The sequence below is a fragment of the Diceros bicornis genome, chromosome 24 (genome assembly GCF_020826845.1).
Source record: "Diceros bicornis minor isolate mBicDic1 chromosome 24, mDicBic1.mat.cur, whole genome shotgun sequence".
Taxonomy (NCBI): Eukaryota; Metazoa; Chordata; class Mammalia; order Perissodactyla; family Rhinocerotidae; genus Diceros; species Diceros bicornis.
The window spans coordinates 13,732,154-13,754,487 of record NC_080763.1 but is presented as its reverse complement, the minus strand read 5'-3'; the positions used below and the strand labels follow the sequence as shown (position 1 = coordinate 13,754,487).

General features: G+C 48.9%; 1 protein-coding gene across 8 annotated transcripts in view; it reads right to left on the bottom strand.

Annotated features, from left to right (window-relative positions):
* PLEKHG3 (pleckstrin homology and RhoGEF domain containing G3) overlaps positions 1 to 14,027 on the bottom strand; it is a 38,749-nt gene extending 24,722 nt beyond the window's left edge. For 3 of the 8 annotated variants that reach the window (XM_058567113.1, XM_058567112.1, XM_058567114.1), the window contains exon 1: positions 13,846 to 14,026. Coding sequence is in view for 1 of the 8 variants with exons in the window: in XM_058567117.1 (XP_058423100.1) it covers positions 1,616 to 1,639 (24 nt within the window). In the remaining 7 variants the exon portion in view is untranslated. Of the gene's footprint in view, positions 1 to 1,615; positions 2,122 to 9,922; positions 10,160 to 13,845 lie in introns of those variants that run through there. The other 5 variants (XM_058567115.1, XM_058567116.1, XM_058567110.1 and 2 more) reach the window with 4 other exon arrangements.
* Between the last annotated feature and the right edge of the window lie 8,307 nt (positions 14,028 to 22,334).

Here is a 22,334-nt window from a genome sequence, read left to right as displayed (position 1 = left end):
GAGGAGAAAGAGAGACCTAGGGAGCATATGCTAGAAAGAAGAATGAGATCTATTCCAACCATATGAAGGGGGAAGAAATGAGGCCCCAAAGGTGGAGATATGAAGGTACACGGAAATTAAATGCTTCTAAAAGCAGGAAGAGAACACTTTCTCTAGAAAACTGAGATACGAGGGCTTAACGGGAAGGGAATCTCCCATTGGGATTCCAGAACAGTAGATCCCAAAGGGGCTGGGGGAGGGGTCAGTGTACATCTTACCACCTGAGGACTTTTCCCTCCTCCAATTCCCACTCTCCTTCCCCCAAGCAATTTGGAATTGGGGGGCAAGGCTGCCAGCAGGGCAGCTCCCCCAAACACAACTTTCTAATTCCACGCATGAGCATCCAGACTCAGTAAAGTACGTAAATTCCAGCAGCCCCCCCCCCTACTTTGTGAACTGCTGCAATAGGTCCAGCCACCCCGCCCTTCCCCATTCCTTGGGCACTACAGCAAGAGAAGAGCTCCAACCAACACCCCCTCTTTGCCCTCGACGCTGACCTTGGGCCTGGCACCTGACCCATGAAAGTGAGGAAAGTGGCTTTTCCAAGACAGACCTCACAGACTCACACAAGAAGGTCAATTCTCCAAGGCAGGCAGCCAGCCCTTGAGAGGGCAGGGCCTCACGCACGTGCCCTCACGGATCCCTATCCCACAGAGCCCAGGGACCCCTGTCCACCCCACGTACCTGCCCCCACCCCCAGGTTACTTGCCTTCCCTCCTAAGGAGTCTCAATCAGGGAGGCCAAAGAAACTCATCCAACCAGTCCCCACGTGAGAGGAGAGGAGCTTCTTCCCTCAGCTGAGAGGTTACACAGATGAGCACACACACGGGATGGACAGCTGTCACCAAACCCCAGATTCTGGGGCGAGGGGTATACATGGCATGGAGTGGCACACCCCAGGCAGCAGAGTCCCACTCCTGGAAAAGCAAGGCCTTGACTCAAGGTTGCGAGGCAGCCGCATCAGGGTGGCAGTCTGCCCTTGGCCTCCCTGCTCCTGTGCTCAGAGCTCCGAAGTGGTGGGCACTGCCCCTGCCTGGCTGTGTCCATCAGGGATGAGACAGGGTGGAGAGGACTTCCTTTCACCTGCTCCACCTGCCACTACTTGATTTTATCCAAATTAACAACACTAGGTGGATTCTGGGAAAAGGAAACTTCAGGAAGAAGTGGGAGATTAACCCTGCTTTTCCCAGTGTGTGTGCTGGGTCCCTCCAGGAGCGGCCCCTTCTCTAACCACCCAACCCTGAATGCTCAGAGATCAGAAGACTCTCCAAAGTCCCCTACTGAACCATTTGCGGTCACCTCCAAAAGAAGCACAGGATTGTCTTGCTCTTACCCAGCCACACTGGACAAACCCACTAGGAGAAGCCAGCACAGCATAAAAAAGACCAGCCCTCCCACACCTGAACCTATGTGGGTCTCAGTTTCTGAACCCCCAAGGGAAAAACCTACCTTTTGCCCCAAAGCCTGTGGCTGACCAGGTTTCACAGGGGACTTGGGCAAGGCTTCAGGCCCGGAGTTGAGAGTCCTGGGCATGCCCCACTTGTACCCCCCAGCCTGGCCCCAGCCAGGTACCTACCGCTTTCCTCAAAAGGGCTCCCATCCGAGCACAGAGAGGGCGGCGTGGGGCCCAGGAGCTGCATGCTCCCCAAGCACGGTTCCCGGCAGCCGAGCAGTTAACAGGCTCGAGGCGAGCAGCGAGCTGCCAACAGCCTCGGGAATTAAAGCGCCCGCCGCCTCCTGCAAAACTTCTTCAATAAACGTCCTATTCAGAACCAGTTCCGCGTGTGGGTCATACTTTCTGCATTGCTTTCATTCCTGAATTCTAGGGGATCCCTAACAGAGGAAATGCAGCTTCCCACCCCAACTCAGCAAGTCGCAGCTGGGTGAGGACCCAGACCACAGCCCCGAGGGTGAGCGCCACACTGCCAAGGACATGCAAATATCTCCAGCAATTAAGCACAGGGGACACTAACTGCAGGAAGTCAAATACTGAAGACACAAGAACAAAGGCAGATCGTTCACCAGCACAACAATACTCCATTTATGCGCTCCTCCCCCTGCCCAGGCCCTCAACGCCTGAGGATATTAACCCTTCGGCCCTTACAACAGCCGGGGTGGGGAGTGTGGGGGGTGGGGGACAAGTGGGGGTCAGATATTATTATCTGTGTTTTTACAGATCAGGAAACTGAGGTACAAGTGGCTCCCAAGATGCCAGACTGGAATAATAGAAACCAGCATTCTATTGGGGAGTACCAGACATTGTGCTAAACACATTCTCTGTGTGATCTCCTCACAACAACCCTACAATCCAGAGCTACGTAATCACTCACCCAGGGCTGTACAATGTGAGGTGAGAGGGAAAGCCAGGGTTTGCTGGAATCCACGATCCCCGTATTCCTCACCATTCTCCAACGCCGGCTCCACGGGGCCCAAGAGATGCAGCCAAAGATGGAAGGGAAAGGTGCCATCCCTCAGCCCACCTCGTGGGAATGCCCTTGGGCACTTTTTGCCCTTTTACAAGTAACACTTTGCTCAGAACGAGTTCCTACACTGAAGGGCAGCCTCAGAAAGAGGCCAAAATGGAGTCACTTGGGAATTTATAACTCGCCCATAGATGCCTCCAGAAACTGCTTATGTGACCCCAGAAGATGACTCGGGGTGGGGGGGCGGGGACCAGGGCACAGGCTACCCTTCTCCACCCACCCATTCTCACCGTGGGGGGTACTAATCTGCACAGTGGCTCAGAGAGGTGCAAGTATCCTAAACTAAGTGGTAAGTATCCTAAACTGTTTTCTGTGAAGGCTTGGTCTTCTTAATTCAATCACAGCCTCCTAAAGGTAAGGACCAGAGCTTCCTGGGGTTTTGTGCCCTTTCTTCCCCCAGGTCTTCTGGCACTCAAATCCCTACTCCTAGCCGTGGAGACACATGCCAGAAGAAGGCTGAAGCACACAGGATGGATGGTATTTTCTGGGCTCTTATGATGGGAGAAAAAGACCTCCCAGTGGAGGCACAGAAAAAGGTTTTGGAACAGAGAGCCAATGTTCACCTTTTCTCTGCTGCCTGGTCAGTCAGTCCTAGCCCAGCTGAAAACTGCAGAATCGGGGCTGAGATGACCTCCTGTCCGAAAAGAGGACTACTCAAACTCCTATTTATTGGCAGTATAAACCATATACCAGGTGCTGGGGACACAGCAATGAATAAGACAAATCCTTGCTCTCATAGAGCTTACATTCCAGTGGGGAAGAAGGCCACAAAGGTAGACAAATAGCTAACAGATTTCTGAATAGTGATTAAGCGTTATGAGGCAGATAAAGCAGGGAAAAGAGAGTGGGACTGGGGGATGGGGACTTCTTTAGGCAGGGAGGCCTGAGAAGGCTCTGAGGAGGTGACTCGAGCTGAAACCTGTATGATAAGAAGCAGCCAGAGGTGCCAAGCTCTGGGGGAGGAGCCTTCCAACAATCTTTTCCTCTACCCCACCTCAGCCACCCGCCCACACATTTGATATGCCCTAGACCTCATCATCACCGATAAGCGCAGACTCCCAAAATATCTTGCTTTTAAGCATCCCACTCTTTGCAACACTAAAGAGGAGCTCAGCATAAAAATTACAAACCACACAAGAAAACAAACCATCACAAGGGACCCAGAAGATGGAACGAATTGGTACTCTAAGAGCTAGAAATAAAAGAAAAATCTGAAAAAGACTTTGAAAAGGCACTAAATGGAAATGAAATATAGGATATTGAAATTTAAAACTCAACAGGTAGGTTAAGCAGAAAATTTAACACTGCTAAGGAGAGAATTAGTGAAATGGGGCGGGGGCAAGGAAATTGTCCTGAATTCAGTGCAGAGATAAGATAGAAAATATGAACATTAACAGACATAGAGGTCCACGCATTCCCAAAGAAGAAAAAGGAAAGAATGGGGGAGCTGCAATTTTCAAGGATAGAACGTATATGCATTTTCCAGAACTGAAGATAGATATTTATCCTCAGATTGAAGGCACACAACAAGTTAAATTTAAAAGAAGTCCACATTTAGGGTGCCGGCCTGGTGGTGGAGTGGTTAGGTTCGGCACACTCCGCTTCAGCAGCCCAGGGTTTGCGGGTTCAGATGCCAGGCATGGACCTACACCACTCATCAAGCCATGCTGCGGCAGCGACCCACATACAAAATAGAGGAAGACAGGCACAGAAGTTAGTTCAGGGCCAAGCTTCCTCACCAAAAAAAAAAAAAGAATTCCACATTTAGACACATCACACATAGTATAAACGCATAACGCCAATGACAAAAAAGAATATATTAAAGGCCACACTGAGGCAGCATCCCACATAAAGTGGAGGAAGATTGGCATGGATGTTAGCTCAGGGCCAGTCTTCCTCAGCAAAAAGAGGAGGATTGGCATGGATGTTAGCTCAGGGCTGATCTTCCTCACCAAAAAAAAAAAATTAAAAACTTTTGTGTTTCAAAAGGCACTAACAAGAAAATGAAAAGATAAATCACAGAGTGGGAGAAAATATTTGTAAATATATATCTGACAATGGACTTGTATCCAGAATCTATAAAGAACACTTACAACTCAACTGTAAAAAAACAAATAATCTGATTTAAAAATGGGCAAAGATTTGAATAGACATTTCTCCAAAGAAGATATACAAATGGCCAACAAGCACATGAAAAGATGCTCAACATCATTAATCATTAAGGAAATGCAAATCAAAGCCATAATTAATACCACTTCATACCCACTATGACAGCTAAAATCAAAATAATGTCCAATAACAAGTGTTGGTGAGGATGTGGAGAAATTAGAACGCTGTACATTGCTGGTAAGAATGTAAAAGAGTGCAGCCTATTTGAAAAACAATTTAGCAATTCCTCAAAAAGTTAAACATATAGTTACCACATAACCCAGCAATTCTACTCCTAGGTTACCTAAGTGAACTGAAAACATATGTCCACATAAAAAGTTGTACACAATTGTTCACAGCAGTATTATTCATAATAGTCAAAAAGTGGAAACAGCTCAAATGTCCATCAACTGATGAATGGATAAACAAAATGTAGTATATCCATACAATGGAATATTATCTGGCAATTAAAAAAAAGAATGAAGAGCTAATAATATGACACAACACGGATGACCCTTGAAAATATTATACTAACTGAAAGAAGCTAGTCATAACAGACTATATATTGTATGAACTCATTTATGTGAAATATCTAGAATAGCCAAATCCATAGAGATAGAAAACTAGTGGTTACCTGGGGATGGGGGGATATGCGAAATGACTGCTAATACGGATAGGGTTTCTTTTGGGGGTGTTGCACAACTCTGTGAATACACTAAAAACCACTTTACATGGGTGAATTTTAAGATATGTGAAATATATTTCAATAAAGTTATCAATCAATCAAATCTCAAAAGTAACAAGTGAGCAGGAAAGTATAGACGATTCAATAACTAGTACTGGAAAAATTGGCTATTCCTCTGGAAAAAGTAAAATCAGTTCCATCTTACAAGGTTGAGTGGTTCTCAATCTCGGCTGTACACAAAAGTCACCTGGGGCATTTCATAACCACGCCTGGACGCCACCCCAAGACGTTTCAATTTTATTGGTCTGATCTGAGGCGAGGCTCAGGCTCAGCACTTTTTTGTAAGGCTCTTCATGAGGCTTTCATACGTAGCCAGGGTTGAGAACCAGTGTCATATAAAGAAAATGCATCCCAGGTGAATTTAAAATGCAAGTGTGGGAAGCAAAACTTCAATGTAAAAGAAAATATATTAAAATATATATGTATAATATGAGAGTAGGAAAGGATTCCTTGAAAAAGACACAGAAAGCACAAAAGACTGGCAAATCTGACAACATTAAAGTTAAAACTGCTCTATGGAAAATGGCATTATTAATAAAGTTAAGACAATCCAGAGCTATATGTAACGAATATAACCTACAAAGGATTATTTCACATATTTTTTTAACTTTCAACAAGAAAAAGACAATGGCAATTAAAACTGAAAAAGTACACAAGAACCTCTAACACGTCACAGAGCGGGGAGGTGGTGAGCTACAGACAGAGGTGGGAGACTTGCACTGTATTCCCTTTTGGGGTTTGACTCATGTAGATGGATTACCTAGTTAAAAAAATTTTTTTTAATGTAAAGGACAAAGACTCTCAGAATAATAAACAGGATTGCCCAATAAACACGGAAAGTGCTCATCCCCACCTGTAATCAAAGTGCTAATTCTGTGTGTGTGTGTGTGTGTGTGTGTGTGTGTGTGAGATCAGCCCTGAGCTAACATCCATGCTAATCCTCCTCTTTTTGCTGAGAAAGACCGGCTCTGAGCTCACATCTATTGCCAATCCTCCTCCTTTTTTTTCTCCAAAGCCCCAGTAGACAGTTGTATGCCATAGTTGCACATCCTTCTAGTTGCTGTATGTGGGACGCGGCCTCAGCATGGCCGGACAAGCCGTGCGTTGGTGCGCGCCCGGGATCCGAACCCGGGCCACCAGTAGTGGAGCACGCGCACTTAACCGCTAAGCCACGGGGCCGGCCCCAAAGTGCTAATTTTAAAACCCAATTTACAAAATAATTTTAAAATATCATCTCACATCTACCGGATTAAAAGACACAATCCAAGCGTGGGTGAAATAGGAGCTCTCAAATTCTGCTAAGAATATAAATTGGTTACAGATCATCTGGGGGCATCATTTGGCAGTATCTTGAAAAGCATAACTTATGAGAAGATTGGCACATGGATGTTCAATACAGTATTATTTATAGTGGAGAAAATGAAAACAACCTAAATGTCCATCAATAAGGGAACCGTGATATAATTGTACAATAGATACCACATAACAGTTGAATGAATAAACTAGATTTGAACATAGCAACATGAATGAATCTAGATAACAATGTTCGATAAAAAATGCAAGTTCAAGAAGAACACATTTAACATATGTCAATTAAAACAACATACTATACATTACTTATAGATTACAGTGAAAAGTATAAAATATGCACAGGAATGATAAACACCATATTCAGGAGAATATTACTTCTGGGGAGGGAGGGAAGAGAAAGAGATTAGGGAGAAAAACGAAGCTTCGGTTGCACCTGTAACATTCTATCTCTATAATAAATGAGAGAAGTAAATAAATGATAAAATCACCATTTGCCAGATCTGGAGGGTGGGAACATGGGGATTGGGGTTCCTACGCAGGGGCGGCCCCACCACCCTGGAGACTGACTGGAACAACCAGCAACAAGACTGCACAGCACAGCATCTTTCAGCAGCATCCAGAACCAAAACAAAGGAACAACACTCCTGATGGAAAGAGGCCTGGGATTTTTTTTAACTGCAGCTCCTCCCTGCCATTTTGCGGCCTCAGAAAGTGCTGTGTGGGCCCTCAGGTAGGTGCTTCACATGTAAATGTACTGAAAGCATTCTTGTTTCCACTGAGGCAAGTGCCCTTTGGGAAAAAGGGGCAGTCTGCCTGGGGGGAGCTGAATTAAGTTTGGGCCCACCCTGGCTCGGCTGTAACACAGTAAAACCTTGACTAGCTGGACCCCCTGCAGAGAGAGCTGTCCAAAAAGCCACATTTTCAAGAATGCCAAGTTTCAAAACAGTCCGGGGTAGAGCTAGGAGAGCTAAGAGCACGTGCTCCAGAGTCGTTCGGAAGTTCAAACCTCATCCCTGCCAAGTCTTCTCGGAGTGACCCTGGACAAGTCACCAGCCTTGTGCATTCTCAGTTTCCTTCTCTGTGGCAGGGATAACACCACTCATCTTGCCTTGTTGAGAGCATTAGTTGTATTACCACCTAAGTCTCAACACTTTTAAGAATTTTAGTCTCTGATTGGGAATCTTTTATGTTATACACTTCCTTCCTGCCTTCTGCAATAGTCAAGAGAATATAATTTAACCTTTCCTTGATGACTCAGGGTCCCAATTACCAGCAAACCATCAATTATCAAAATGATGATCTCCCCGCAGGCCAAGGTGTGCCAAGCCATCCCCCTAAATAAATGACCCTCGGCTCTTATGCTAATACTGGCTTTTCATAGTGTTTTGATCTCTGTCCACTCTCACTGTCAACTCTCAGGTGCACTGTGGTCACTTTTCTTCTCAATACCAGCCTCTCTACACTCTTCCCTTTGCTGCTTCCTTTCAGTTGGGGGCTTTGAAATAGGAATGACACAGCTTATATACAAAAGTTAAACAGGGTCTGAGGAGGCCAGTGTGAAAAAAATGTAGGCACTTGAGTCCTAGCTGATCTGAGGCCTTCTTGGCTCTATACAGAGAAGCAAGGCTGCGGGAGGCCAGGTCCTGAATAGGGAAGGAGGGGTGTTATGGGATATTGTGTGGGACATATTATGGGATGATCTATATTTAAGACTATAAGCACACCCTACTGTCCACTTTGGGCCCAACTTGCTATGGGGCCAACTCTGCAGCAGGCCTGGGAGCACTGGTCCCAATGACTCCCGGCATCCTTTTGCTTTTCCAGGCTGGAGGAAGATGGCGTTGCCTGCCCCTGTGCCAGAGCAGCAGACCACAGGTTAACATCTTAGAATCTTACATTCTGGACACTCTCAGACAGGAATAGAACATTTGTGAAGAGTGTGAACATTTCCTTAATTCCTAGGTTTCATCACACTGTAGGCTTTTACTCATTCAACAAATATTTATTGGAATCCTACCGTGCAGCAAGCGCTGGGGCTGGAGTAATGCATGGGACAGAGAGAGGCTGCAAGAACACTGGTTCCCTTTTCCTTTCAATAAACACTTGCCATCTATTGCTCAAGAACCTCTGAGAGTGACACACACACAGTCTCACAGCCTAGGGAGTAAAGGATATGAGTTTTTAAGAGCTTCCAGTATCTGCAGAACCCATCTCTCCTCTCAGGATCCTGTTACCACAGTAAAACAGACTTCACTCCTCACTCCTCTTGCATCCCTCCCTCCCTCCATTCTCAACCAGACTCCAGCAGTAATCAGAGCAACTTCTAGAACTCTCAAACCATGCTTCCCAGAAGGCTGCATGCACAGCCACCACTGTGCCCACTGGAACCTTGTTCAGGTCCCGTGTTCAGCCCCAGAGTCTGCTCGGCATGAAACAGAGGTTAATAGTCCTTAAAAAGCCATTGCTTGAGCTTAAACCAGGCTCCCTCTCCAAAGGCCAGCAAGAGAACTGTAAAAAGCCCCACTTTCCCTTTGCTTGCATTCCCGGATGGCAACAGCCCATCCAGGGCTGGGCTTGACCCTCACCACTGCCTTCTGTGCCCTAACTCCATGGAACAAAAGCTGGAGCAGATGAGATCACCACACCCCAATGACTCTCAGGATGGGACCCCAGCACAAGCTCATCATGCCCTGTTGATTACACTTAATACTGTTCTGGATGCCACGTGGGAACAAAGATGAGTCAAGCAGAGTTCCTGCCTTCAGAGAGCTTCTGATCAAAATAAGGAGAACAGAGCAGAGACCCAGTTAACAAGGCCAGCCTTTATCCCAGAAAGCTAACACCAGAGGGGCTGCCAGCATCTCTAAATGCACCTCCTTCGGATCACAGGTTAGTTGACCCGGATCAGTTTTTTTCCTCCTCTGACTTGAGGTCACCCCACAGCACAAAAATGCAGGGGGCTGTTCAGGGCCCTAGTTTGCAACTTCCTCCAAGGCCAGATTATATCTAGCTTTACCAGGTCTCCAGGCACCAACTGGTAGGCCTGAAAAGCTCCTTCACCCTGTGTCTGCACCCTGCGTGTGCAGCGGGGCCTTCAGGGGGAGTGGTCTGGCTGATGACCACTTCCCTGGGCCTCACCCTCCACCGCCCATCCCTGCTTCCTGAGCCAGGGCAGGGTCCCCAGGAAACCGCTCACCGCAGCTTTTGACAGCAGTCTTTTAGATCAGGCCCCTCCCTTTGAGGTCCGTGGTTCCAGTTGAGAGGGGAAGAGACTTCTCAGACTGGCTGGGTGGAAGCAGCCCAGAGCTGAGCAATTGGAGTCCAGCCAGACCCTGAGATCTTTTAGTGTCTGTGCATTCTGTTACTCTAAATTCTGGTCCATTGAAACTTTTTTCAGGGCTGCCTCTGAGCCTCCATCAGAATCCTCTTACCACCTCTGCAGGCGCTCCTAGAACAGCTCCACCCACCATCTGCCCAGCTCTCTCCAGACCCTCCCTCATTTTCCCCACCCCTTTGTCTCCCCCTGGGAGCATAACTTCTCTACATGACATTGGGGGGAGGGGCGGATAGCCTTCCAGCTGTGAGGCAGAGGGGAGAGGCCAGGGACGAAGGTGTGATTCATCAGAGCTGGTGGGAAGCAGGGGGAATTCCAGAGCAGGGGAGGGTCAAGGCTGCCCCCAGCTCACCCTGGGAGTCCCGCATCCTCAACCACCAGGAATCTGGGGTAGAGTAGAAAAGTCTCACTAACCAGAAAGTCTGCACGACCAGAGTTTCTATTTTCTTCTCCCTCTAATTCCCCTCTCCTGCCTAACACTTGAAATGGAAAGCTTTCATCTCCAGTCCTTAGCAATGGCATTAAGTATCTTGAGCTATCCCCAGAATTTGGTTGGAGAAACAATAAAAGACTATCATTCATGGAACACCTCTATGGGTCTTGCTAAGCATCTAATATATGTTACCTCATTGTTCATTCTCACAATACCGTACGTGGTAGGTGTGATGACTAACTCCATTTTACAGGTGCGAAACAGGCTCAAAGGAGTTGAGCACCACAGGGCTAGCAAGCTGTCAGGCTGGGAGCTGAACCCAGGTGCGTGCGATTGCAAACCCTGCTCCTCAAGACAGCAGTGTGTTACTTGAACTGGGTTTCAAGAAAGGGAGATCAGAGAAGGGAAATATCTCCTTTAGGCATGACCTCAATCCTCCCTTCCTTGGGACATTTCCCAGGCCACCCCATCTAAAAGCCTGGGAAATCACCCCTTCCACAAGAAGTCATATCCACCTTCCCCACCATATTCTGCTTATCACTAACATGCTTTCTATTCCAATTATCTGTCTTGCTTATTGTCCACTTCCCCTACTAGAAGTCAGCTCTGTGAGGTCAACGATTGCTGTATATTTTCTATGTGCTGTGTCCCGTGCGTCCAGTATTCATATACAGTAGGTGCCAAATAAATAACTGTTGAATGAATGAATACTTGAAAAAAGACCTAAGAGGCGAGAATGCAGGAAGAAAAGAAAGAGGACGATCCATCCATTCAGGGGAAGCAAGGAGAGATGAGAAACGACCGAGATCTGGCCAGGGGCAAGTTGGGGGCCTCAGGAAATGAGGACCTGCCAGGTCCCCTGTGACTCCTGTAGAGGCTTCCTGCTGGCAGTAGTGATTTCCAGCTTCCAGCCTGAGGGCTTCTGCCAGGGAGGGCGGGCTTGCAGCCCTGGAACAAAGGCCTGTGGACACGCAGCTGGCCAGAGAGGCGGGACAGAGCAGCAGCCTGGGCCAGAAGGGCAGCCTGGGATGGGGGAGGGGGAGAAATGAGGAGCTGAAGGCAGCCCTCAGTGCAGCTGCAAAGGCAACACCCTCCCAACGCCCAAAGTGCCCTCAATCCCCAACACAACAGAGAACAGCTCAGTGGCTTCACAATTAACCCTCCAAGGTCAGGGCCCCACCTGGGCTTTAGCAACCCCCAGGCTTGGAGCCAGAGCCTTCACAAGATTCTAAGAGGGGTGGAGGTGAAGGGGCAAACCACACATCTGGAACACAGTCCCTTTTCCCCTCCAGCCCTGGTCATCCCTCACGCCATGGCCTTTGGCCTCCTCCAGTGTAAACACAGTGACCCTGGGATACTGTGGATTTGGTAGGCAAATGTTTATTCTCCAGCTGAGATACTACAGGCCAGGGCTGTCCACTTCCACCATTGGCTCCTGGGATCTACCATGTCCTTGTGGTACACATGGGACATATCCAGTAAATCGTAAAGCTCTCGAGGGCCCCTCTCAGCCACATGGAGCCTTTTATTTTGTATAGGAGTTTACGGAGCACTTTCTCGATATGTGGCTTCATTTGCTCCTTAACTAGTCTCTATGAGGAACGGCAGGCCCACTTATCTCACGTGGAAACTGAGTCAGAAAAGATACGTGATTTGCCCAGGTCATCCTGGAAAAAGCATGGATTAGACAGAGTGAGAAAGTCTGAGTTCTGGTCCCTATTTGGCCAACGAGGCACCAGGCTCAATCAGCTCACATCTCTGCCGCCTTCATGTGTAGATGGAGTAGGATAATCTGAGGTGCCTTCCAGCCCAGCGACTCTATCAATCTTTGAGGCCATGCTGTAGAGTCAGGACTAAAATGCAGGCAAAATCCTGTGCTGGACTCCCAGGCCAGTGCTCTTCCCACTCTCCCTGATGCCACTTCTAATAAAAGGCAGTAGAAAAGCCCCCAAACAGCTCTTAAACAAACCACTCCCTCTGCTTCTAGGACTTGCTTTACCCCATGCCTACTCCCCGCCCCATCCCCAGGGCAAGATACCCAGGGATCCAGGGGTTGGAAGGGAGTGAAGGGAGTGGAGGCAGTGGAGGCAGCAGAGGCAGCAGGAATATGAACAGCACGCATAGGAAGAGTTGAGGAGTCCCAGGCCCGGGGAAGGGGTGAGTAACAAAGAGAAGGGGAACACCTTTAGGTTCTTACTCCCTAGGTTTTCTGCTGGCGATGGTTGGGGTGAAGTCACTCCCACCTAAATCACTCAGGATTCCACTCCCAGCCCAGCCAAGGAGGGAAGCAGGTGACTTTCTCAATGGGGAGCCCTCTCCTGGCTGGCATTACTCTCCCAGCTTATTATTTCTTGAGCAAGGTGGGTGTGATTGGGCCGCATGCAGAGGCAGGACAGGATGGACTCGGACAATCCCAGGGTTCCCTGTAGGGTGATGCAGTCTGGGTCGCCTCCTGGGGGCCCCAGAGCAGGGGAAAGACCCCTTCACCTGCCAACAGCTTAGTGAGTGACCTCAAGGATGAAACTCGCACAGCGGCCACTGACACAGCCCTCGCCCAGTCCACACCTCTCCAGCCTCCCACCATTACATTTCCCACTCCGTTCTTCCTTTTGTTTTCAAAAGCAGCTCTAAAGAGTAAAAGTAGCTACCTCAAAACGTCTAGAAAATTTCAAGTTTCCGTGCCTTATCCCGGCTTTCCAAACCAAAGGGCTGAAGATGGGGAGCAAATTAACCACAGCGATTTCAGGAGTGGGAGAGGTCGAGGTAGAAAGTGGCAGCCAATGCCTCTGTGCTTTCGGCTCCCCGACACCCCATTTCTGGCACCCACTCTAATCCCTCCAGGACATGGGCTGAGATTCCCAAGATGAGTGCCGTGGGGCAGCAACCCGGAACAGGCAGCTGGCGCCTCTTGGGCTCCAGGAACCAGAGGCTCGGGTCCTTCCCCAGAAGAGTCCAGCCTACCGGGCCCACAGTCCGAGGCTAGGACCAGCCCTTGGGCAACCGAGCGCGCCGTGGGAGCGGGTGGGCGCACCTCGCGGACTTCCCGAGTTTCAAACTGAGTCTCCTGGAGCCACCCGGCGCTACCGCTCTTTTTGTTTCCGGGGTGGGGGCTAAAGGACAGAAAATGTCTCCTTGCACAAGCGTCCCGCGCTCCAGCTCTCTACGGGGAGGGTCGCCCTGGGAGAGCCAACGCAGCCCTGGGCCCTCCTCGGCCACCGCGAGCCCTCACCCCACAGCGGGCTGGGGTTGGGGCGGGTGCCCCGGGAGGGTGGGGGCCTCAGAAGGACTCCAGTCACTGCCACCTCGCCGGCTGCGCTGGCGGAGGGAGAGGGGAGAACCGAGGGACACTCACCGAGCGGTCGCCGGCCCGGCGGGTCCGGCACGCAGCGCGCGCGAGGCTGCCCCGGTGCCGCGGCGACGCGGGCGCGAGTTTGAAAGTCGCTCTCGGAAGGGGCTGAGGCTGCCGGCCGCGCCCGCCCACTGCCAGCCCCTCGGCGGCTGGGGACGCGGCCAGCTGCGAGCGTGGCCCCCGGGGACCCAGCCCGCGCGCGGCTTCCCAGCGCCCGGCAGGAAGTCGGGGCCGGGCCGGAGCTGCCGCAGGGGGAGGAGGGCGGGAGGGGCGGACCAGGAATTTTTCCAGTGGGTGGAGACTCAGGCCCGCGCTGGAATCCAGCGACTGGCTCCGCGGGGGCCCGGGAAACTTCGCGGCGCCGCGGGCCGGAGCCCTAGGTGAAGCTGGGGCGGCGGGGCCCGCGCGCGGCTCGTGATGCGCGCCCGCAGGTTTCGGCGAGCGCGCAGCCCCGCGGTGTCGGTCCTGCCCAACGCGAGCCGCTCCGGGGCAGCTCACATGCTCTAAGATACAAAGACGCACGTGGGAGGGGACACCTGGTGTCACAGACCTGATATCACCGCCTCCCGAGAGGGCAGCCGACAGCCAAAACATCCCCACGGTCAGGAAAGGGGGCTTTCGAGTGAGTCTTTAGTTGGGGTCGGATTTGGGGGTCCTGATCCTACCAGAGCAGGTCACCTCGGCTCTTCTGAGCCGGAAAGGCACGTCTTGAATTCCTCACCGAAACTCGATCCCCGTGACCCTTTACAGATATGAATCCAAACGCCGGAGAAGCTGACGAGAGATGAAGCAGCCGATAACCTGAAGGGAGCTCCACCGAGAGACTGTTGGCTGAGAAAAGCAAGGTGTGGAAACCTGTGTAACAGAAAGGCACATTTTTGTAAAACGAAGACAGAGAACCTGTCTCCTGTTTTTATGTCTGTAATGTCATCATAGGGACATGGAAAGGTCCACATCGGGAACGTGAAGGGGGAGGGGCAGGGACACTCAGTAAGGACAGGCCGGATTTTGAGCAAGAGCATAACTTAAAAACCCAAAATAATTCATCCACAAAGGTCGTGGAAAAAAGATGCTGTCCCAGCACAAGGCAGGGGGAGAGAAGCCCAGGGTGGGACCCCGGAGGGGCTCCACTGCTTAGACATTATCACGAGCTCCTAGGGAGGAGGAATGGGACACTGGTGTCAGAACCACCGGGTATATTTGATATCCGGGTGTAGACAAGTCTGTATAGCAAACGGCTCGTAGTGTTTTCCTTAAAAACAAAAAAGCTGCTCCAGGCAAATGCAAACTCCAGGTGATTTACTGGGAGCGGCGGGGAGGGGCGGGCGCGGGAGGAAATGGCTTTCAGGTGACTTTGAAACAGGATCCCGGCGCAGGGTTGGTTGAAGACAGACGGTCTCCTCGCTCCTGAGTGCGGGGGAAGAGGTAGGCGCTGGGCCTGGTCGGCCCAGGCAGCGGGACCCACATTCCTCAGGGCGGAGGGTCCGCTGCAGCCTTGAGGAGCCTACACTCGCCGACTGGGAAGGTGAAAACCGAGATTGCGGAAGGGGGGTCAGAGGTAAACAGCCGCCGGGCTCTACCAGATACAGCCGGCCAGCCTCCCGACTGGAGGAAAAAGTGAGACGCCCTAGTCCATTCCTGCCCTCTGGGCAGTTCATCCTCAGCTTCAGCCTTTCTTTGATCAATCACCCGAATCTATCAATCCCTTCCTGCCCACCTCAAATTCCAGCTTCCAAAGAAGGCAGCGGACTTAACTAAGCCATTATTGAGCACACCCTCAGTCAGGGCAGCTCATAGTGTTCATGACAGTAATAATAACGCCTTTAGTCAATGCTGACCATTTGCAATGCAGGGCCCGTGCTACGCTATTTACAAACATTGTCTCCCTCCATCCTCACAGACGCCTTGTGAGCTAGTAAGCATCCTTATCCCCATTTTACAGATAGAATAACTGAGGATTGGAGGGATCTAGCAACTTGGCCAAGATGACATAACCAGCAAAAGCAGATCCTGACAAGATCCCAGGTAGGGCCAACATTTGAGTGCTTACTGTGTGCCAGCCTTAATTCTAACCACTTTATAGGAACAATTGCAGTCACAGAAGAAAGAAACTCGGGGACGGTCACACAGCTGGTGTGTGGGAGACCTGGGATTCATAACGGGGGAATGCTGCTCTTCAGCACCATCTATTCTGCTTTCTTTTTAACACTTGTGACATTCAATTCAGCACTTGATTGCAATGTCTTGCATTGTTTCTAACTGTTTTAATCTATAGAGCTTATTTCCTAAAAAGATTGTACTCCTTCCTTAGGTCAGAAGTCATAGGAAGCACTCAGTTCAGATGAAATAACCCAGTTTGTGAGAAATCACACAATCTCCCATCTAAGAATAAACACCTGTGTCTGGGCCCAGGCGCTCTAGGCTGCAGGCCCTCCACAGCTCAGAGCCTCTCCTTCCTGCCCCTGCGGATTCCTGCTTTAGAAGCCTCACCCTACCTGCTGTTAAATCATTTATTATTTTAATAATACCCTGTAATGCCTTTAATCCAAGATCTCAAAGTGTTTTAACCAATACAGATGAATTCATCCTCCAGTACCCGCACTGAGCTGGGGAGATGGAGGTATTCGCCCCCATTTTATGGGTGAGAAAACCAAGACAACACAGGGGCCTACCCGGTGGCGCAAGCGGTTAAGTGCGCGCTGTCCGCTGTGGCGGCGTGGGGTTTGCGGGTTCGGATCCTGGGTTCACACCGACGCACCACTGTGGCAGTGTCCCATATAACGTGGAGGAAGATGGGAACGGATGTTAGCCCACGGCCAGTCTTCCTCAGCAAAAAAAAAAAAAAAAAAAAAAAGAGGAGGATTGGCAGATGGCAGATGTTAGCACAGGGGCTGATCTCCTCACACACAAAAAAAGAAAACCAAGACAACACAGAGTCGAAATGACTCACTATGGAAATCAATGGCAGGGTTTCTTCTCCTAGTCCTTCCCCCCCTCCTCCTTCCTAACTCTTCGCTGCCAATATTTGCATCAAAAATTTCAAATCCCAGAGACAAAGGCCATTGAGTTTTCACAATAAAGAACATTTCCAACTTGTCATTTCAGCTGCTCTATTGTGGTAGACCTCAGGAAAGGGGGAGAAGGGAGAGATGTCAACACAGTGAAGGGCCCCCCGGGGCTCTGTGCTTGCCGCCCAGAGAAGGAGCCAGGGCTGGCAGGAATGGGGAATGAAATCCCAAACTTGGAGGAAATCCCTGTCAAAGATGACCTATAAAGCCCCGCCAGACTTCGAGGTCTCAAAGCTTCCAGAGTTTCAAGTTGCATTTTAGCGATGTTTCTCAAAGTGTGAGCCACAAGCAACAAAAGAAAAAGCAGATAAAGTGTACATCAAAATTTACAACTTTTATGCCTCAAAGGACATCAAGAAAGTGAAAAGACAACCCAAAGAATGGGAGAAAATTTTTGCAAATCATATATCTGATGAAAAACTTCATCTAGAATATGTAAAGAACTCCTACAACTCAGTAATGAAAAGGCAAATAACCCAATTTAAAAATGGGCAAAGGATCTAGATAGACATTTCTCCAAAGGAGATATACAAATGGCCAATGGGCACATGAAAAAATACTCAACATCATTAGCCACCATGGAAATGCAAATCAAAAAAAACAGTGAGATGTCACTTCATACCCATTAGGATGGCTAAAATCAAAAACACATAATAAGTGTTAAGGAGGATGTGGAGAAATTAGAACTCTCATACACTGCTAGTGAATGTAGAATGGTGCAGCCACTTTGGAAAACAGTCTGGCAGGTCCTCAAAAGGTTAAACATAGAGTTACCAAGTGACCCAGCAATTCCATTCCTAGGTATATACCCAAGAGGAATGAAAACATCTGTCCACACAAAACCTTGTACAGGAATGTTCACAGCAGCATTATTCATAATAGCCAAAAGGTAAAAACAACCCAAATGTCCGTCAGCTGATGAATGGATAAACAAAATGTATATCCATACAATGGAATATTATTCAGTCATAAAAAGGAATGAAGTACTGACTGATGCTACAACATAGATGGACTTTAAAAAGGTTATGCAAGGTGAAGGAAGCCAGTCATGAAGGACCACATATGTATAATGCAGTTTATATGAACTGCCCAGAATAGGCAAATCTATGCAGACAGAAAGTAGATTGATTAGTGGTTGCCTTAGAGCTGAGGGGAGGGGGGGTGGAGGTAATGAGGTGTGATTGCTAACAGGTTCAAGGTTTCTTTTAGGAGTGAGGCAAATACTAAAAATATTGAAATACTAAAAACCATTGAATTGTATACTTTAAATGGGTGAATTGTGTCGTATGTGAAATATACCTCAATAATCTGTTATTAAAAAAAAAGTGTGAACCACTACCGCCTGTTCCAGAGTGACCCAGGCTGCCTCTAATCAGAATCTATCAGAATCCTGTCAGAATCTTCGGTGGGCAAGACCCAACTCTGCATTTCCCCGGAGCACACCGAATGAAGTTCAATGTGATACAATGCCTTACAAGACAGTGATTCAGAGCCTTGTGGCCCCCAGGCTTCCTGAAATGAGTAAAATGGAAGTAATTGTAACGGACTCTGAGAGGACAGTGGCCTGGGCAGGGGGAAGGGGGGGTCCCCTTTCTTTATCAATAGCTTCTTTACCCCAGTCTGGACTCCTTAAGCATCAGAAAAATCTGACCTCAGAAAGGGGAAGAAGGTGTGGGGGAAGGGAGAGGAAGACTTCTCCCCTCCTTGCTCCATTCAGGCTCGCAGCCACAGCTCTTGAAGGAAATGAGCTGTTTGTTTGAGTTGGTGTCTGCAACAGAAACATTTGCCAATCACTTGTGGTTTTTCAAGAACCTGGGAGTCCCATGTGAACCATTTCTGGAGATCACTTATGTTCACCTTTGTTATCAGTAGATAAAGAGGATTTAAGTCAGCATTTACAACACCTGAGCCCTGGGAGCTGGAACTAAGACATCAGCCTTTGATGATCTAGGGGTTGATTTATACACAAACATGCTGTTTCTTCTCTGACTTTGAGCCAGAAGTGTTTCTATTTGCATCACAACCTGTAGATGGATGAAGTGTAACCATGGAACAGTGGAGGTTTTTTTGTGTGTGAGGAAGATCAGCCCTGAGCTAACATCCATGCTAATCCTCCTCTTTTTGCTGAGGAAGACCGGCTCTGAGCTAACATCTATTGCCAACCCTCCTCCTTTTTTTTTCCCCAAAGCCCCAGTAGATAGTTGTATGTCATAGTTGCACATCCTTCTAGTTGCTGTATGTGGGACACGGCCTCAGCATGGCCGGAGAAGCGGTGTGTCGGTGCGCGCCCGGGCCACCAGTAGCGGAGCGCGCACACTTAACCGCTAAGCCACAGGGCTGGCCCGGAACAGTCGAGCTTTACCCAGCCTAATGCTAAAGTGAAAGATTTTCTGGGGTGGGTTTAGAAATGATCAGCTGAAATGGTGTTTTGAGTTGTCTGTGTACTTCATTTATCGATGTTCTTAAAATCCCTGAAGACTTTCTGCTTCTCCCTGAGATTTTCAGACCTGGGTGTTCGTAAGAATCATCTGGGAAGTTTCAGACTCCGGACTGAAGCAGACCCCAGGAATCTGCATTTTTATTAAGCAAGTGACTCAGATGCAAGAGAGATCCGTAGACCACACTTTGAAAAGCACTGGTCTGAATTCTACCCGGTGTCTTTCCGCCTCCTGGTGCTTCTTCCTCTCCTGAAACATGGGACTCAAAATAAAACCCGGTGATCCCTCCCAGTGCTCCAAAGATAAAAGAGTGTGGCTTTTGAGACCTCATGATGTTGGAATAAATCAGACTATTATATTTAATCAGATGGAAAAGTTCCACCTTAATTCACATGAAATGCTTAATCTTCAACACCTTGTGGCAAGCAGGGCGCCGTGCACCTACCAAGTACTATACTCTAACCCTCAGAAAACAGATTAATGAGAGCTTAATTAGGAGGTAATTGCCCAGTTACTTGCAGATGGAGGCAGTTCTTCCCAGCTGTAATTTTGGTTGTTGATGTTTTCTTCTTAGGGGCCTATGGGTTCCCAGCCCTGGTGTCTCCATCTTTCTCAAAGAGGACACAGCAGCTGTGTCAAGGAACCAATGGGGCCCAGCTCTGCATACCCTTCCTTTGGTTTCTGTGCCAGACCATACAGGAAACACGGGTTGGTTATAACCAGATTAGGGCAACGGGGACCCGGTCCACCCAGTTTCCTAAGTCGCCCGCATCTCCTCCAGGGGAAATGAGGAATTGACCCAAGGGTGGATAGGGTAACTTTGTTTCTCCACCTGAGCAGTGACCAGGCTCCCAGAGCCCGTGCAGTCCTGTCCTGTTCTTGGCTGCCAGGCCTTCTCATTGAAACCTCAGATCCCTTCCTTCATGAATGGTGCTTTGTGGAGGTCACCCTGGCCCACTCTCTTTTTCACTCTCCTGCTACATAACCGCCTTCTTTTCAGTCTTAGAGGATTTCCAGGGTCTCTTTCAATCCTGAAAACCTTGGATTCGACCATCTTAAGGAACTGCCACTGGATCTTTCAGCTACAACAAGCTCTCTTTTCTCTTCGCCTCCATGCTTGTCTAGGGAGAAAAGCCTGGCTTCATAACCCCTGATTCTGTGATCTCAATACCCTTATCCCAGGCCTGCAGTGTCCTTGGCCTGCTGGGAAGATGATGGGGATGACAATGTGCCCGGAGCAGTGCTAAGTGCTCTATAAGCATTCTCATTCCATCCTCCCAACAATCCTTTGAGGCAGGTAATAGTTCTCTCTCATTTTACAGATGAGAACATTGAGGCTCAGAGAGGTCAAGTCACACATCCCAGGTCATGTGGCCCCCAATGGTAGACTCAAGACATGTACCCAGGCCCCTCCACAGCCTAAACTTATGCTCTTAACCACCATCCTGCTACCAAAATGCCCCGCCACAACTTCCAAGGAGCTGCTAGACCTGAGCAGAGGAGGTGGGAGCAATTTAAGCAAATTAAACCCAAGAAAAGAAACACCCTCACCCTGTTCTGCCCAACCAAACCGGTGTGAACTGCCCTACAACTCACCAGAGAGCCTTCTAGGCTCACGAGTGAGTGACAGACTTGTTCCAGGGGTTGGTAAATTGAGTGACGGGAAGAAAAATGAGAATGTGTTCAAGGTTATAAAGCTGCTGAGAGGGAGAAAAAGCAAGTCTCTAAATACCTGCGACTACTCAAGCAAGATGGCTGTGAAAGGCGAGACGGGGCAACCACAGACTTACGCCCTAATTACAGCTGTGCTGCCCTGTCTGAGGAATAGTCCTGCTGCTAGAACTCAGAGAGCATCCTGTCCCACCTGCCCCAGGAAGAGACAGAGGGAGCGAAGCTGAGGTTTACCAAGTGCTGCTGAAGGGAATGGGGAGTTAGAGACCCCTTCAGAATTGTCTCCAGAACCTTCCTCAGCCCCAACTGCCCTGCACGCCACCCCTTCTCGCAGCAAATCTCACTGTTCCCATGACAATGCTCTCCCTCTCCCTCCCTCCCCGGCTCACCTGCATCCCTATGTTCCCATGGAAAGGCACCTTCTCAGGCATCCAGACTGTGGTGGAAGGCTTTGCAGTCCTCTGGAAGCCTGGTGGTTAAGAGCACAGGATTTGGAGTCAGTCAACTGAATGTTACCTTTGCTTCTTAGGCAAGACACTTAACCTCTCTGTGCCTTCATTTCCTCATCTGAAAATGGAGTGTGTAGTAGTACCTATCTCATAGGGTGTTATTCAGGAATTAGTGAGAAAATATTCATAGGGTACTTAGCATAGTTTCTAGTCTACAGAAAGAAGTAACTAATGAGGGCCGGCCCCGTGGCTTAGCGGTTAAGTGCACGCGCTCCACTGCTGGCGGCTCAGGTTCGGATCTCGGGCGCGCACGCGCCCGCTTCTCCGGCCATGCTGAGGCCACGTCCCACATACAGCAACTAGAAGGATGTGCAGCTATGACGTACAACTATCTACTGGGGCTTTGGGAGGGAAAAAAAAAAAGAAGTAACTAATGATATTATTTTCATTTATGCTTCTAGGTGTTAGGTTCCCAACCCCCATCTCAATATCCTAGTTTCCCTAATGTCACATCAAGTCAAAGAATCTAATAAAAGTATTTTTTCCTCTGTGTAATTCTCACAAATGTATATCTCTAAGCATGAGATTACGTCAGTAAAGTACTTAGCACGTGCTTGGGAATATAGTAAATGCTTGATAAATGTCAGAGTTTGTGATGGTTAATTTTACGCGTCAACTTGACTGGGCTAAGAGATACCCAGAAAAGTGGTAAAACATTATTTCTCAGTGTGTCTGATGATGTTACCAGAAGAGATTAGCATTTGAATTGGTGGACTGAGTAAAGTGGATGGCCCTCCCCAGTGTGAGTGGACATCATCCAACCCATTGAGGGCCTGAACAGAACAAAAAGGTGGAGGAAGGTTGAA